General features: G+C 48.5%; 1 protein-coding gene across 4 annotated transcripts in view; it reads left to right on the top strand.

Moving 5' to 3' along the window:
- Window positions 1-17,544, top strand: part of SEMA6B (semaphorin 6B) — a 175,485-nt gene that overhangs the window by 103,061 nt on the left and 54,880 nt on the right. For all 4 annotated transcript variants that reach the window (XM_077331949.1, XM_077331950.1, XM_077331952.1 and 1 more), the window contains 2 exons: window positions 15,743-15,875; window positions 16,576-16,702. In XM_077331949.1, the coding sequence (XP_077188064.1) occupies window positions 15,761-15,875; window positions 16,576-16,702 (242 nt within the window). In that variant the 5' untranslated portion in view covers window positions 15,743-15,760. The remainder of the gene's footprint in view (window positions 1-15,742; window positions 15,876-16,575; window positions 16,703-17,544) is intronic.

The following is a 17,544-nucleotide window of genomic DNA, read 5'->3' as shown; positions in this document are numbered from 1 at the left end:
TTGTGAGTGTCCTGCATAGTGCAGGGGGTTGGACTAGATGACCCAGGAGGTCTCTTCCATTCTATGATTCTATGAGGTCCCTTCCAACTCTATTATTCTGTGATTCTCCCTGAATTTCATCCCACCAACAGCCCTATTCCGTGCTTCATTTTAGCCTTTATATGCTGACAGGTATTTAAACTTCTGAGCAGTTTGAATGTTTCCGAGCATTCCGTAACACCTCTCCGGCTCACAAGGATGCTTGCCTCGAGAAACGGGGCTGTTATTGCCAGCAGCTAGAGAGATTTTGAAAGCTGCCGACCGCAGGCTTTTCTTCTTAAGTCGAATTTCACCGTGGCTGGGGTAACAAGGAGCAAGATTCCTGCAAACCCTGTGCTTTTTCCATTTGAGATCTCTCCTCAGCAAACACTGTGAGCGCCTGAGCAGATTATCTGAAGCTGGCTTCAACGTAGAAAATAGATCTAGAGAATGAATCTCTGTGGCCTTGTGTTGATACGTGCAAACGGAACATCTCCAAGGACATGTTCTACCTTGCGTTACAAGACAGTTTAGTTAAAAGGAACTCACTCTCACCCTCCCTCTCCTCTCCCCCCTTCCTTTCTGTCTTGCAAGAAAGCCCATCTTTCTTTTCTCTCTCTCTCCATTTCCTCCTCTTTGCAAGAAAACCTCAGAGACTCTTAGCCCCCAGGAACCGTGGGGTGCAGAGCTGTCTTGTCACTCACACACAGCGTCATTATCCTTATCTCTCTCATTATCTCTGTCATTAACCTTCCCCAAACAGAGCACGCTTGGGAATGTGGAGAAATAAATTAAATAAAATTGCCGAGACCCCACAATATCCTTAGCTCAGTGGTTACTATTAGAGTATCTGCTAACATGCAAAAGGATTCAGCATTCAGGCTTTACTTCCTGGGATCTCAAGTAGAATCATAGAATAATAGAGTTGGAAGGGACCTTATGGGTCATCTAGTCCAACCCCCTGCACTATGCAGGACACTCACATCCCTATCGCTCATCCACTGTAACCTGCCACTCCCTTGAACCTTCACAGAATCACCTTCAGAGAAGATGCTGTGTTTATCGATTGGCCCATCTTTATCTGACCCTTCCTCAAATGAGTCTTTATTCTCAAAGTAGAAGGTGCTTCAGAGCACCCACACTCAGAGGAGGCTCCCTGTTCCATCTCTGCATGAGTCACTGCTCTGGGCTTGCTTTCTTCTGACCAAAATATAGGAGGGGCCCAACTGATTCTACAATAGGGGCCCCCAACCTTTGGGAGCTTGTAGGAGCCTTGGGAATTCTGACGCAGCCTGGTAGGCACCACCACAAAATGGCTGCCGCAGGAGGCGGAGCCAGCCCCAAAATGGCCACTGGGGCGTACCTTTGTGCTGCGGTGACAGCGACTGCCAACGTAATGATTTGAACAATCTCTACAGCAAATCCAATCTCCAGGAGCCAATCAGAAGTTGTGCTGGCTTGCCCCAAGAACTTTCTAAAGGACATCAGAGACACCAGGAAAAGTGAGCATGGCTTCTCCGGCGCCCCTGATTGCTCTGTCAGAGGCCACTGCTCTGGAAGCAAACCACTTTGGAATGAAAGAGTGATGCAGATGCCCAATTCAATGCAGAGAAGAGCGCATCAGACGAAAGTTCAGGAAAACATTGCTCTGAGTCTTTCCAAAAACGGCTTCTCCTCCCCAGTCAGCATCTGCGACCTGAAATTTCTTTTTCGAGCACAACAGATGGTCTCTCTCATCGGAGCCATCCCTCCGGGGTGCAGAGCAAGAAGTGCTCCAGCTGGAAGTCAGGAACGATGTTCCCCAAATATATTCTGGACGGGGTGTCCTGAAATGGAGTTTCGGGGATGGGCGGGAGGAGAACATAAAAACCAACCGCCAGTGACGGGAGCCGCTCTTGCAGACGGGACAGATTTAATGTTGCTCCTGCCGTTTATTTTTAATTTGCCAGCTTGAAATAGTCGCGCACCTATTGTGTGAATCAGCATTGCTGTTAACATTCATGGGTAAATTTTTCCCTAACAATTGGGCTATTCCGTCACCCCTGCCTGGGGCTAGTTCATGCCCCGTGTGACCCAAGCCACTGCAAGGGGACGTGATCTTATGGCAAGGACGTCAGCACACTCATGGGTCATGGGAAGAGATGTTTGGCATGTCTTGCTCCCATCACCCCTCCCACAGACAGCTGCTTCTGGAGCATGAGCAGAGACCAGAGGATCTGCCAAGTACTCATGTTGCCTCCTCCAAGTGGATGGGCAAAATACCCCATTCAGAGGGTCTTCTGGAGTGCATCCTTCCTCTACAGCAGTGGTCCCCAACCTTTTTATCACCGGGGACCACTCACCCGGTGGGGGGGGTAGTTTACTCCTCTACTCTCAACCACTGCCCTAACGCTCTCTGATCGCTATGGTAATGTTTAAACATCCCTTCAAAATAAGATACAGACATGCCACAACAATGAACATAAGGAACATTTTATTTTCATGGAAATTTTAACTCACGACAATGACAAATCAATGGGAACCCTGAGCTTGTTTCTCTGCAATGAGATAGTCCCATCTGGGAGTGATGGGAGACAATGACACTGAAGTGTGTTGTAAAGGGCCAGGGGGGATGAAGTAAAGGGCCGGGGGGGGGAGAAGGCGTCCTTCGGGGCCCACCTCCAATTAGTCGAAGGGCCACATGTGTGGAAGGCTTACAGTCGCCTTCCCTTTCCTCTCCCCACAACAGACACCCTGTGGGGTGGGTGAGGCTGAGAGAGCCCTGATATCACTGCCCGGTCAGAACAGTTTTATCAGTGCCATGGGGAGCCCAAGGTCACCCAGCTGGCTGCATGTGGGGGAGTGCAGAATCGAACCCGGCATGCCAGATTAGAAGTCCGCACTCCTAACCACTACACCAAACCACTACACCAAACAAGCTCAGGGTTCCCATTGATTTGTCATTGTCATGAGTTGAAATTTTCATAGCCAAGTGGCCAGATTTTTCTTCTTAGTTTTTGGACTAGTCAACCGACCAGCCTTCTCAGCACAGTCTCAGAAGGGAGACACACCTGAAGCAGGGCTTCCAAAGGTGACTATAGTGCTTGGGCAGTTTCATAAGATGGCCTGCATGGCCTCTTCCAACTCTATGGTTCTATAGGGAGTAGCAAAATGATCTCCAGTTTTGTTCCAGATGCCAGCATTTCATTGAGACTTCCTGGGCTTTCAGATGATTTCCTGATTACAGAGATCAATTCCTCTGCATGGTCTAAACTTGGAGTTAGTTGTAGGTTTTATCCTGATCTAGTCGAATTCAGGAAAAGCAGACCTTACAGCCAACCCAAATTCCGGGGGGAAATAGAGAAACCAAACAGAAGAAATCCATTCATGCCTCTTTTGGGAAAATCAGTGTCACGTTCTCACAGTGAGAGATGCATCGGTCCTTTGCCAGGCCACACAGTGACCTCCAACCCCTGGAACAAATAGACATGAGTCATGCTGGCATTTTTTTTAAAAAAAAAATGGTAATTTCAAATCTGTGAGCTGAAGTGTGCAGATATGTGTTGTACGAGAATGAGTAATGTGCAGTCCTAAAAGGATTACTTGGAAGATTAAGATCCACCCTGTGAGTCCGTAGAACCACTCCCTGAATGAGGCTACACTTTGGTATCTCTGGGTGAATCTGTGTTCTGGTCTACGCAACTATATTGTATCAGTAAGGCTGCTCATTTATTTAACTGCCACCGTACGTGTGCTAAATGCTTTCCAGAGGTCAAGGAGGAGAGCCTCCCTTCCAAACAGTTTGCAGTAGAAGATTTGCCATAATGGGGACCACAAAGAGAAGAGAGAGCATCATGTGCAAGTGTGTGTGTGTGTGGGGGGCGGGGGCAGCGGTGATCATAAAAAGAATACCCAATGAGATCAGTTCAAGCTTTGCTTCTTCTCCTCTTCTCTGCTATGACGTTTCTGGCCTACCCAGTGAAATTGACGGGAGTGCGGAAAGTTCAATTTGCACTGCTTAACCTGTGGAACTCCCTGCCACAAGCCACGGTGCAGACGGATTTCAAAGGAGGCTAGTGGAATTAGCATTCTGTTCAAGTCCAGTAACTGCACAGCAAGGACGGATCCTCCAGTTTCAGAAGCAGTCAACCTCAGTGGTTCCCACGTCTCCGGCATGCCCTCCTTGCACAGCTCAGCTTCAGGGACTCAATGTCGCTAGATGCAGTTTAGATGAATTTCGAAGGAGGCTGGGCAAATCCATGCCTTAATAACAGGTGGAGGTTGTAATGGTGAAATAGAACCTCCATATTCAGAGGCAGCTATCTCTTTTGTTGTCAAAAATCATAGGCCAGTTTCCATCATGCCCCTGCTGTTGCAGCTTTCCTGGCTGGTTGTTCTTGGACCATTCTGCTAAAGCTGGACTTAAAACGTTTTTGACTCGAGGCCATTTTTTGGTTTTGCTTTGGGATGCTTGGAGAGAGTTATGTTGTTAATCCTCAGCGGTTCTCACACCCCTTCTTAGCTCCAGCGGTTTCCTTCAAGCCAGATGTTTTCCTCTCCTGTGATCTTGGCACCAACAAGATGTCTTTTGGCACCAAGTGACTTGGGGCCAGCCACTCTGTCATCAGAGTCTCCAGATGCCAGAGAGTGATTTCTCAGCATGACAAAGTGCTATTTCTGTTGTCATGAAAACACACACACACACACTTCTTCTTTTTTTGGGGGGGGGGGAGAATGCTTTCTTTTCCCAGCCCTGAGATAGCGGCCCTGTTTGGAAGCCTGCTTTTCTGATAACTGCTCCATTTCGATGTAGCTCTTAACACCACAAAGTTTGCAATCCATCCCAATTTTATTTATTTTATTTTTATGCATTTGGGGATTTATGCACCAGCCCTCCCAGCACGCAGGCTTGGGGGTGGTTTCCAGCATCTTAAAGCCAACATATAGTAATAAATACATTATCAGGAACATTAATGCATTAACATTGACTTTAAAATCAGTCGAACCAACTCAAGCTGCTATACTTAAGCTTCGGGCATGGCCAAACTGTGGCTCTCCAGGTGCCCGGGGACTACAATTCCCATGAGGCCTCATGGGAATTTTAGTCCATGGACATCTGGAGAGCCAGTTTGGCTACCCCTGATATAGACGGAGCCTTGTCGATATTTTCATCCAGCATTGCTTGGTGTTAGTGGGCCCCAACCAAATGCCTGGCGGAAGGCCGCCATCTTGCAGGCCCTGCAGAACTGGCTGAGTTCTGTAAGGCCCTCGGCTCTCCTGGGAGCTCAGTCCACCAAGTGGGGGCCAAGACTAAAAAGACCCTGGCCCTGGTTGAAGCCTGAGGTATGTTCTTTGGGCCATAGCTCACCAATTCTAATTAGTTAATTAGTTAATTAGTTAATTAGTTAATTAGTTAATTAGTTAATTAGTTAATTAGTTAATTAGTTAATTAGTTAATTAGTTAATTGGCTAACCAGATAATTAGTTGATTAATTAGTTAATTGGTTTGATGGTTTGTTGGTTAATTGGTTAATGTGCCGCCCTCCCCTGAGGCTCAGGGCGGTTCACATAAAACATACAGGAACAGGAACAGTACAGAGAAAATAGTAACCATAAATAACCATCAAACAATAATAAACAGCTGGAGCAGTAACATTATTTACCATAACATACAAATGGACCCATGATTGGTCAGTTAAGGCATTGGATTTGATGGGAGGGAGGCTCAGGAGCTCAGTGGAAGATGTTGGTTCTCATCGACCTCAACTATGTCCAACCCTGCAGAATTGTTCTAGATCTGTTAGGGCCCTGATTAGAACTGGACGATCATAGTGTCCTTTTGGGGGGCATGGTCAGTCGAGGAGTCCCGCAGATAAGCTGGCCCAGAACACGGATGGCCTTAAAGGTTAAGCAAATCCGAAATCCAACCAGGAGCCAGTGGAGTTGCCTCAAGGCAGGCCGAACATGGGTCCTCCACAAAGGTGGCATGAGGGCCACCTTTCTGGGCCACTTGCGGTTTCTGGATCAGCATCAGGTGCAGGCCTACATAGAGCACATTATCGAAATGTGCAGCTGGACAGATCCTTATCCTGGATGCTTGAGCCTGTGGATTGGGCTGCCTAAGGAGGAGCTCCCCCTCACTGGTGGTCTTCAATCAGCGTTTGGACAGAGACTTCTCATGGACGCTTGAGGCTGATCCAGCATTGAGCAGGGACTAGATGGCCTGTGTGGCTCCTTCCCACTCTAGGATTCTATGAGTCTAGTTCAGCAGGGGAATGGGCTGCCCAAGGAGGTGGGGAGCTCCCCCTCACTGGTGGTCTTCAAGCAGCAGCTGGACAGATTCTTATCATGGATGCTTGAGGCTGATCCTGCACTGAGCAGGGGGTGGGACTGGATGGCCTGTGTGGCCCCTTCCCACTCTAGGATTCTGTGAGTCTAGTTCAGCAGTGGAATGGGCTGCCTCAGTAGGTGGAGAGCTCCCCCTCACTGGTGGTCTTCAAGCAGCAGCTGGACAGATTCTTATCATGGATGCTTGAGGCTGATCCTGCATGACCACTCTCTGTCCGCAGCCCTGGATAAAGGAGACCAGCTGTTGAAGGGTTGTCACATACCAGCATCAGTGAGGTGATGAGCCAAGAGTTCGTTATCTACCACGTGGAAGGCTATTGTGAGATCAAGCAACACAAGCAGGGTTGACCCACTTCTGTGCAACATGTTGGTGGTCATCCCTCCGGGCAACCAAGGCTGTCTCCACCCCATGTCCACGGCCACCCTTCCATCCACCTTCCCCAGGAACGCCAAAAGCAAGATGGGCTGGTAGTTGACCAGGTTCCGGGGATCCAATAATGGTTCTTTCAGTAGAGACCTCTTTTAGCCCTCTTGTGAACTGCCCAGTAGACAGGGAGAGCTTGATTATCTCCAAAAGAGGGCCTCCTATCCTCCAATAGGATTCTCTGTTATATCCACTTCCATGGCTGGCAAACTGAGGCCAACAACTGGAAAACTTTCTCTCCCAAATGCCCCTGGGATGATGCAGGGATTTGCTCCAAAGTTAATGGGGTGTACGGAAAGAAGGAGAATATCAGTCCACAAATTAAGGTACAAAGAAAATCGGACCTTTTTCTTTTCTTCACTCATTACAAAAAAATACAGGGTGTGTGTTTGTACCGGGGGGGGGGGACATGTTGCAGCAGCTATTTGTACATTATGAATGGGGTAGGAAGCATAAAATGAATCAAGACCTCAACATTCAGCACTGAACATTTAGGGCTACCTCTGAGATTTAACTCCTATGGAAGTCATTTGCAGTGAGAGTTCATGTGATTGAATGTTTTCCCCTTCCCAAGAGTATTCCCCACACCTAGAAAGCTAGTATATCAGGGTGAAAGCTAGTATAGGACACCAGTCCTAGTCAGAGAAGACCATACTGAGCTAGACGGGCCATGCTGATAACACTGATGCAACATTTTCAGTGGTCAAAGCACTTCATACATTTGATCTTTCAGCAATCCTTTGACAACTGGTAATTACCTTCAAGGCCATACCTTCAAGGCCATTACCTTCAAGGCCATACGCGGTCAGGGCCCAGTGTACCTGAGGGACCGCCTCCCCGCCTATGCCCCCAAAAGAGCTTTGCGCTCTACCGCCACCAATCAGCTAAGGATCCCTGGCCCTAAAGAAGTCGGTCTGGTCTAGACCAGGGCCAGAGCATTCTCTGTTCTGGCCCCTACCTGGTGGAACGAGCTCCCAGAGGAGATCAGGGCCCTGACGGAGCTTAAACAGTTCCGCAGGGCCTGCAAAAAGGAGCTCCTCCACCAGGCATTTGGCCGAGACCAGACGGAATCTACAGCGACCAAAGGGCCCCTGCTCCCCCCCTGCCCCTCACCCCCCCCCTCAGAATTCCATCAATAAGCCCTGGACCTGTTAGTACTACTAAATTGTTATACTGTTATATTGTGCTGTTATTTGGTTACAATTATTAGTTATCAGTTATACATGTTTTACAGACTGTTTTATGTATTGTTCTTTGTTATGATGTAAACCGCCCTGAGCCTCCGGGGAGGGCAGTATAGAAGTATACTAGATAAATAAATAAGCAAACAAACAAACAAACAAACTCTGAAGAGTAGTTGTCAAGGGCATTTCATCAGATTGGAGGGAGGTGTGAAGTAGGGTGCCAGGGCTCAGTACGGGGTCCGGTACCTTTTTTATCAATGATCTGAATTTGTGTGTGTGTGTGTAAGGACTACTCATTAAATTTGCAGATGACACCATATTGGAAGGGGTAGTGAACACCCCAGAAGATAGAGATAGAATTCAATATGCTGGAAATTTTGGCAAATGGGAACAAGATTTAATTCAGTAAGGAGAAGTGTAGAATTCTACTTCTGGGTCACAAAAATGCAAAACTGGATGGAAGAGACACTTCAGGATAGCAGTGTGTATGAACAAGACCTTGGGGTGCTTGTGGACTGTAAACTAAATATGAGCAGATAGTGTGATCAACGATTTAAAAAAAAGGCCGAATGCAGTTCTGTCCGAGCAGTAATATCAGGGTTCTCTCAGCCTCCCCTCCCTCACAGGGTGTCTGTTGTGGGGAGAGGAAAAGGAAGGCGACTGTAAGCCGCTTTGAGACTCCTTTGGGAAGGGAAAAGCAGCATATAAGAACCAACTCTTCTTCTTGTTCTTCTTATCAGGGGAAAAATGTTCACCATTCAAATAGTTCAACTTTGTGATTCTACAACTGATCTCCAGACTGCAGAGATTAGTTCCTCTGGGGAAAAAAATGGCTTGATGGGAGGGTGGATTCTGTGGCAGGACACTTCACTGATGTCCTCCTCATGTACCAAGGCTAGAAGAAGAAGAAGAAGAGTTGGTTCTTATATGCCACTTTTCCCTACCCGAAGGAGGCTCAAAGCAGCTTACAGTCGCCTTCCCTTTCCTCTCCCCACAACAGACACCCTGTGAGGTGGGTGAGGCTGAGAGAGCCCTGATATCACTGCCCGGTCAGAACAGTTTTATCAGAGCCGTGGCGAGCCCAAGGTCACCCAGCTGGTTGCATGTGGGGGAGCACAGAATCGAACCTGGCATGCCAGATTAGAAGTCCACACTCCTAACCACTGCACCAAACTGGCTCTCTACCCAGCCAGGTTCCACTCCCAAAGTTCTAGAAATATCCCAGCCCAGAGATGGCAACCATAGCTTGTTGGAGAAGGATTCAGGAACATATGCTCACTGAAGAGCAGAGTCCAAATGCAGTCTGAGTCTGTTTCCAGAATCCCCCCCCCCCCCAGCGACTGGGAAAGGGAGTATTATCGGAAGCACCTGTTGAAACTGGCTTGGAATACTTCCATGCTTCTTTCAAGGTTACTTGGATGTCTATGGTGCCTGCTAGTAATATATCGTTGAAAAAGGGAAGGCTTGGCTTTGAATAAACCAATGTGATCCTGTTCCAGATCCCCCCCCCTTCCACTCCCCCAAGTCTTGCAAAGTGGTGGGAGATGAAAACAAACTCAGATCAGGCTGGTGCAGGCCAAAACTGTCCCTTTACTTTGGCAAAGCTGGCCAAGATAACGATCTCCAGATAATTGACATGCAAATGAAGCACTCTAGACTTCTCATTCTTGCTGCATTGGGTTTAATTCCACCCCCTCCCCAATCCTTGCAAGAATGCTTCCTTTTAAAAAATAGTTGAAAGTAAATTTCATTGCTTTTAGCAAAATGGCAGCCTCACCTCTGGACAGCCGGGTGATCATTTTCACACTAAGGAGATATGGGCTTTCTGCGTTATAATGACCTAGAAATAAAATTAAGCTCTTAGGAGGGGGGAGGGGGGTTGACTCCAGATTCTGATGGCCAAATCAGTTTTTACTTTCATTTGCGGTCTGTTCCGCAATAAATTGTTAATGCTATTGTTAATTAAAACCATCTTCTGATTCTTAGTTGTTAAACAGACCAAGCGGCAGGAACTTAAAAGGGAGTCCAGAAAAAGATGCAAAAACAGTAGAGAACCTTTGGAAAACAACAATAAGAAAAACTGTGGCCCACCGTTTAAATGATACATCCAAGTCCAGCATAAAAGAACAAAATATAAGAGTGGTTCAGAAAGCACAGGCAGCAGAATCCAAATTAACAGCAAATCGAGCAGGTGTGGCCAAACGTATTTTATTTACCAAACAGCTTCTGGAAAAAGAGCAAGATTCAAGTTCAGAAGAACAAGATTCAGTATTTGATAAAGGGAGCTTTGATTCTCAAAATCTTATCCCTGGATAATGGTATTGGTTTTGATGGTGTTGTAAGCGGTTCCTGGATTCAAACGTTTCTCTTTGGCTACAGTCCAACACGACTTCAAGCAAAGGTTGGATACACATTTTTCTTGGATGCTTTAGGATCCTGGGTTGAGCAGGGGGTTGGACTAGATGGCCTGTGTGGCCCCTTCCAACTCTATGATTCTATGATTCTATGACTACCCACCTGAAAATAGCTTCTGGGAAAACACTGCATTTTCCCACAAGGCCTCAGCTGAAGGGGCAGTCTCAGTGGTCCCCAACCTTTTTATCACTGGGGACCCCAGGCATCTGCAGTTACAGGATCTGGCAGGAGGAGATATGAAAGACCTCTGCCTGAAACCATGGAGAGATACTGCAAGTCAGAACAGTCAGTACTGACTTTGATGGACCCATTGTCCTAGTCTGTTTAGCCTGGAGAGAAGATGAGTGAGAGGGGATTTGGTAACCATCTTCAAGTATTTGAAAGGCTGCCATGTAGAGGATGGAGCAGAGTTGTTCTCTCTTGCCCTGGAGGGACGAACCAGAACCAATGGGATGAAATTAATTCAAAAAAATTCCATCTAAATATCCGGAAGAAGTTCCTGACAGAGCGGTTTATCAGTGGAACAGGCTTCCTCGGATGGTGGTGGGTTCTCCATCTTTGGTAATTTTTAAACAGAGGCTGGATAACCATCTGATGGAGAGGCTGATTCTGTGAAGGCTCAAGGGGGTGGCAGGTGACAGTGGATGAGCGATAGGATTGTGAGTGTCCTGCATAGTGCAGGGGATTGACTAGATGACCCATGAGATCCCTTCCAACTCTATTATTCTTTGATTCTATACTAAACAACCCCTGCCAGGGCAAACGCACAAACTGAGTCCCACCCTAGACAAAATCCAGCAAAACAAATACGCTTGCCCTGGCTGCCTATAGCAGCAAAAAGGAATTAAGAGCAGCCAATTGATACTTCTGGAGTGAAGACTTTTTAATGTGCTGATGCCTTTATCTCCTTTCGCTTCTCTTCCTCCCTGCCCTTCCGCTTGTGTGCATAAACACTCCTGACATTATCACCTGCCTGCCAAAGGTGAGAATTAGGGGTGATAACACCTCTTTCTCAGCAAAGGGAGGATGAGAGAATAGTTATTGCTCTTTTTTTAAAAAAAAACAGACCTGTTAATTTATTTCGGAAGGAGCATGGTGAGAACTCATTCTAGTTGTGAGGCCAAGCATTACAGCACTCACCTGCACATGGAAGAAGGCGGGCAAAACAAAAGGTGCTTCAAGGAGCAGCTTTCCAGCCACCGGCTGAATGTCAGATACCGAGTGGTACCCAATGGCCACATGGTAATGGCATCTCTGGGAGAGGCTGTGTGCCTTGTGTGTGTATGTATGGTGTTGGTCCCTGTGTGCATGTGGTGCTGTCAAGTCCTGGCTGACTTAGTGTAACCATGACATGGGGAATTTCAAAGCATATGAGAAAGAGAGGCGGCATACTATTGCTTTGTTTGGTGTAGTGGTTAGGAGTGCGGACTTCTAATCTGGCATGCTGGGTTCGATTCTGCGCTCCCCCACATGCAGCCAGCTGGGTGACCTTGGGCTCGCCACGGCACTGATAAAACTGTTCTGACCGAGCAGTGATATCAGGGCTATCTCAGCCTCACCCACCCCACAGGGTGTCTGTTGTGGGGAGAGGAAAGGGAAGGCGACCGTAAGCCGCTTTGAGCCTCCTTCGGGTAGGGAAAAGCGGCATATAAGAACCAACTCTTCTTCTTCTTCTTTCCCCTGTAGAGACTTCCTTGCAGGTCTCCCTCTCAATCCCCACCTTGCTTAGCTTCTTATTTTATTTTATATTTATTTATTATATATACATACTGCCCTCCCTTGCGGCTCAGGGCGGTTTACACAGAACCTAAAGATAAATACAGTGTAATTCAATAGATACAATAGTAAAGATGGTTTCAACCCTGGTTCAATAACTTGTTCATATAACAGTTCCAACGCTATGACGTCAAGCTGTTAACTGTGGTCTCATAGGCTGGGCGGTTCGGGGTTCCGTTCACGGGGAGGAGTTTCTGGTTTTTTGGGGGACCCAGCAGATGTTTTTGATTTGGTTGACCTCAACCGAATGCCTGGCAGAAGAGTTCCTGCGGAATTGCAATAGCTCAGGCAGGGCCCTGATCTCCTCTGGGAGCTCGTTCCACCAGGTAGGGGCCAGCTCTGGCCCTGGTTGAGGTCACACATGCTTCTCCACAGGGACCACCAGCTAGTTGGAAGTGGTAGAGCATAGAGCTCTTTGCGGGATATAGACAGTGAGGCGGTTCCCTCAGGTACACTGGGTCCAGACCACGCATGGCCTTAAACCTTAAAGGTGATTACCAAGACCTTAAGCCCGATCCAGGGTTCAACTGGTAACCAGTGCAATTGTTGGAGAGTGGGCTGGATGTGGGATCCCCATGGTGCTCTTGTGAGGATCCTGGATGCAGCATTCAGGATCAGCTGTAGTTTCCACATCAAGGTTAAGGGTTGGCCTGTATAGAGCGAGTTGCAGAAGTCTAGCCTAGAGGTGACCATTGCATGCATCACTGTGGCTAGGTGTTCTGGGGCCAAGTAGAGTGCTAGTAGTTTGGCTTGCTACAGGTAGTAGAATACCAGGCGCCCTACTCTTGTGACCTGAGCCTCCATAGAGAGGGAGGCATCAAGGATCATGCCCAGGTTCCTGGCGGAGTGGGACATTGATAGCTGCACTCCATCCAGGTTTAGTAGGTGCGCTTTCTCGCATGGTCCATAAGACCTGTCTTTGAAGGGTTGAGAAAGCTCCACTTGAGCCACCTCGTCACTGTTTCCAGACATCTGACTAAGGCCTCTGGAGGTGAATCAGGGTGGCCATCCATCAAGAGAAAAGCTGGGTGTCATCTGTATATTGATGACATCCCAGCCTGAACCTCTGCACCAGCTGAGTGAGAACACGCATGAAGATGTTAAAAAAGATTGAAGAGAGGACCACTCCTACGAGTTGGTGGCAGCTTGATTGTCTCTCTCCTATTGCTACCCTCTGTCTAAGGGCTGAACAATCAGATCTTAGGCTTGAGATCTATCGGATTTCAACCATAAGGAGATAGGGTCACCAGGTCCCTCATGGCAATCGGTGGGGGATGGGAGCAGGAATTTCCAATTGGAGACTCTTTTCGGGAGTAAAAAACAGGGCACCAAAACCCAGCTCCTCTTCTTCACAAAAGCAGTGCAGGAGCAAGGAGGAGACATGGCAGTGAAGTGAGGCTGCAGGATTTGTGTCCTTAGAGCATGCTTTAGAGCATCCATGCGCCCTGAAACAAAGATTCGGGGAATGTGCCAGTTCAGATGTCCCATTTTGGCTCTCCCAACACTGAATGCAAAATGTTGCTTTTGGAAATACCCAGGACAACTTGTTGGATTGCTGCTGAGACCTCGGGCTTGAGATCTATTAGATGTCAACCATATTAAGCTCCCCTGGATCACATCTGCCAAAGCGTGGCCTGAAAATTGAGTAGCATTATGTGCAACATGGGAAACAACCTGTGCGCACCAAACATCATAACACATTACAGTTAACTGATTCCCCACGTGGTTTCTGTGTTGCTTGATAAACAGCGTCTTTCTGTTTATTTCCAACCTACTGATAAGTGTCGGCTGGCCCTATCTGATCTTTGGAAGCGGTGAGAGAGAATAAGGTTGAGTTATCCCAGGACAATTTGTGAGGTCCTAAACCACTCTTCCGTCTTTTGCAGGGGTCTCCCTGTTTTTTAAACCAAAGATCCTAACCTGTTCTTTGGTGGGAAGGATCCAGGAAATCCCTATCCTATGTAAGGCTGCCAGAGAGCTATTTGCCAGCTAGGCCCTCAAGGGATTTCATGGCCTGGGAGCGATGAGGACACTTGGAAAAGGCATTCCTTGAAACCCAACGGGACAGTTGGCGGACTCTTTGTCTCTCAACAACTGGGATGTGCGGAGGGGGAGGGAGGAAAGAAGGAGGCTTTCCTCATCAGCCCCCCCTTGTCAGCAGGAAACCTGAGCTCAACCCTCATTGTGGCCGCACATGACGGTGAAGGACAGGTGTTTTGGTGGACATCCCTGAAACCGGAGCATTCGCATGTTTCCTTCATGAGGGTGTGCGGAAGCACTAAGATGGGGGTAACAAAGGATGGTTTATCATTTCGTTTGGCTTCCTGGCGACCACTGCTTTGCAGCATTTGGCAAAACTCAGTGATCCAAGGAGCAGTTGCTACGAAAATGAATGCCACCCATTGTGTAGGGTTTTCTTGGTCAGTATCTCCCCCCCCCCCCGCCCCCAACTCAAGATGCACCAGCCATTCTAGTTCAGAAATTCCCAGCCCGTCCATAGAGATCAGCCGGGCTTAACTGATGCAAGCCCCAAATTTCCCAATTTTGATTTAGCACCACCCTACCCCCCAGTAGCCCGCAGCACAGGGGTAGTCAAACTGTGGCCCTCCAGATGTCCATGGACTACAATTCCCAGGAGCCCTTGCCAGCATTCGCCAGCGACATCTGGAGGGCCGCAGTTTGACTACCCCTGCCGCAGCAGACCTTCGATTCCTCACCAGATTATTCCTGGGAGTCCCCATCCCCAAGGAGCATGGGGGGAGGGGGATGGATTGGTCTGCAGCCAGAGTGTGTGGGTTACGACGTTGTGTTTCTGACTGCGGAAACTGTAGGTGGGATCTAAGCCCTGGCTGAGCTTCCTAGCACCAGTTTGGGGGCTCTGCCTTCTGTTCTCGGCTTTGTAGATACAACACAGATCTCAGGCTGAGTAGAGTTTTTTATGCTCTTGTCTGTACACACTGTAAGTCATTTCTGCGTGTGTACATGACACTGATTTATTGACGCCAAGGGGAAAAATGTGCGTCTCGCAAGGGGAAATCATGCAGGGAGACTGAAATCTGAGCAAGAGAATTGCGGGTTTGCGTCGCATGAAATGGCCACAGGGATTTCCGGTGGGATAAGAAACCTTCTCTCTTATCCCTCTTACTGTTTCCGTGCAGGTAACCAGGGCCTGACTCCGTGACCCTCTAAGGCCGGCTTTCTCAACCAGGGTCTTGCGACAGACTGGGAAGGGTTTCTTGAACGGGTTGGGAGTGAATTAATGTTTTATATATTTTCTAAATTTGTGAAACCTTTACAGGTGATATCACCACATGCGGTCATACCGACCGAACCTCACCCAAAACGGCTAGTGATTAACCTGGAGGGGGTGAGAAAGGAGAGGGGCCCCAGGTGGGCGTGTCCACAGCTCTGCTTCCCAACCATATTCTGCAGCATCGCGCCACTTCTGAGATTCTCAAAGGCTGACAAATGTTTCAGGGGTTTCTCAATGGTTGAGAAAGGCTGCTCTAAAGATTGAATGCCACATATTGGGTGTGGGGAGGGAGTCTCCAAGGGGAAGCTGGGCCTCACTGCTCTTCTCTTGGCTTGGACCCGATAGGTTTGACGGGCCCTCCCAATGGAGACCATGATCCTGACATGTCTCCCACTTGTCCTGCTATTGCTGCTGAACAGAACAACCCGGGCCTTGTTCCCCGAAGAGCCCGGACCGATCAGCGTGGCCCTTGAAGACTGTAAGTTCTTTGGGATTGGGGGAGGCGGGTTGGGAATTGACAACAGAAGCATCAGTTCAGGAAAAGCAGCTGAATTTTGCTTTTTATCCCCCTTAGGTTATTCTAGTTGCAGGGGAGAGCATGGGGAGGGGGAGACCCTAGTTTAGCAGTAGGACATCTGGTTTGCCTGCAGAACGTCCCAGGTTCCATTTCCGGCATTTCCTATTAAAAGGGATCAGGTGGTAGGTGACGCGAAAGACCTCCGACTGAGACTCTGGAGAGCCGGTGTGAGTCATGGGTAGCCAGTACTGACCTTGATGGACCAAATGGTCTGATTCAACTTAAGGCAGCGTCATGGGTTCCTGTTCCCTTCTTCTTCCCCACTCTGCTGACGTTACAAGCGCTAGCCACTCAGCACTGCCCACCGCCACCTAATGCAGGGAGGATTAGTAATTCCTTCACTTATGAATCTGCTACACTGCTGTCTTCTCTTTCTTTTAAGGCCATGCAGTTTCCCCCCCATTGCGTTCTTTCCATGGCCCTGTACGAAAGGCTGTGTTGACACAGGAGACATCCAGTAGCTTCTTGGCCAAAGAGAGAGAGATGAACTGGATCTCCCAGTCCAGCGTTGATATTCTGCCAGTTCGCATCCCCAAGCCAGACAGGCCCGACAGTGGTTCAATTCCAGAAGCACCCATCCTCTTTCTTTGCCTTCCCACAGCTGTGAAGCAATATGCGGTCTTTGTGGGCAACGGTATGGGCCGATACTCCAGCCAAGATGGTGGGGCAGAGCGGCTCAGTGTGCAGCGGATGGTGACCATCAACAGGACGTTATACATTGGGGACAGGTAACATGAGATATGCTCGGTTTTTCTCATTGCCCATCAAGGTTTCTAATTCAATGCCGGGGATTTGGTTGGTGGTGCGGATTTATTCATTTTTTTTGAAGCTTGAGGATCTGCACTGTGTTACTTAAGTAAAGCTGTAGCAATCATTGCTTGGCTGGCTGTGCGTCCTGGAGCAGCCATTTTGTCGCTGTGCCCACCATGTTGCATCCGAATTCGAACAGTGCCCACAGGTTTGGAAACACTGGCCACCTCTGGGCTTCCTGCCCTCCCAAAGGACTGCCCCAAAACCTCCAGAGCTGGCAGCCTTAAGCTGCTTAGAGGCCCCATTTCCTCTTGAGCTGAGCCCTCCATACGATCGGATGCCTGATCTGTCCCCATCGAAAACAAGCACTATTTGGGGAGAGTCCTTGTGCCTGCATCTTTGGTGACATTAATTCCCAGGTCGGCAGGTGCCTGGCAGCTCCTGTTGGAGCATGCTCAGAATTAGCTCGGCTGCTCGGGAAGATGGGAAGTGTAGTTTACAGCCTGGCCATCTGTTTCAACCTGGAAGGCTGCTGAGATTAAAATTCCTATTGTTCGGGCAGAAAGTCAGACTGGGGACGATTGAAGCGGCTTGCGAGGGCAAGGGAGACGGGCATCTTTGTGTCGGTATGCCCATACGTGCCTCCCTTTTGGCAAGCATCCTGACAAACCCTCATCAATGCCTATAGCAGGGGTAGTCAAACTGCGTCCCTCCAGATGTCCATGGACTACAACTCCCAGGAGCCCTTCCCAGCATTCGCTGGCAAGGGCTCCTGGGAATTGTAGTCCATGGGCATCTGGAGGGCCGCAGTTTGACTACC

Source organism: Paroedura picta, chromosome 4, assembly GCF_049243985.1.
Source record: "Paroedura picta isolate Pp20150507F chromosome 4, Ppicta_v3.0, whole genome shotgun sequence".
NCBI lineage: Eukaryota > Metazoa > Chordata > Lepidosauria > Squamata > Gekkonidae > Paroedura > Paroedura picta.
Note: the sequence above shows the minus strand (reverse complement) of the source record. Positions and strands in the feature narration are given on the sequence as shown.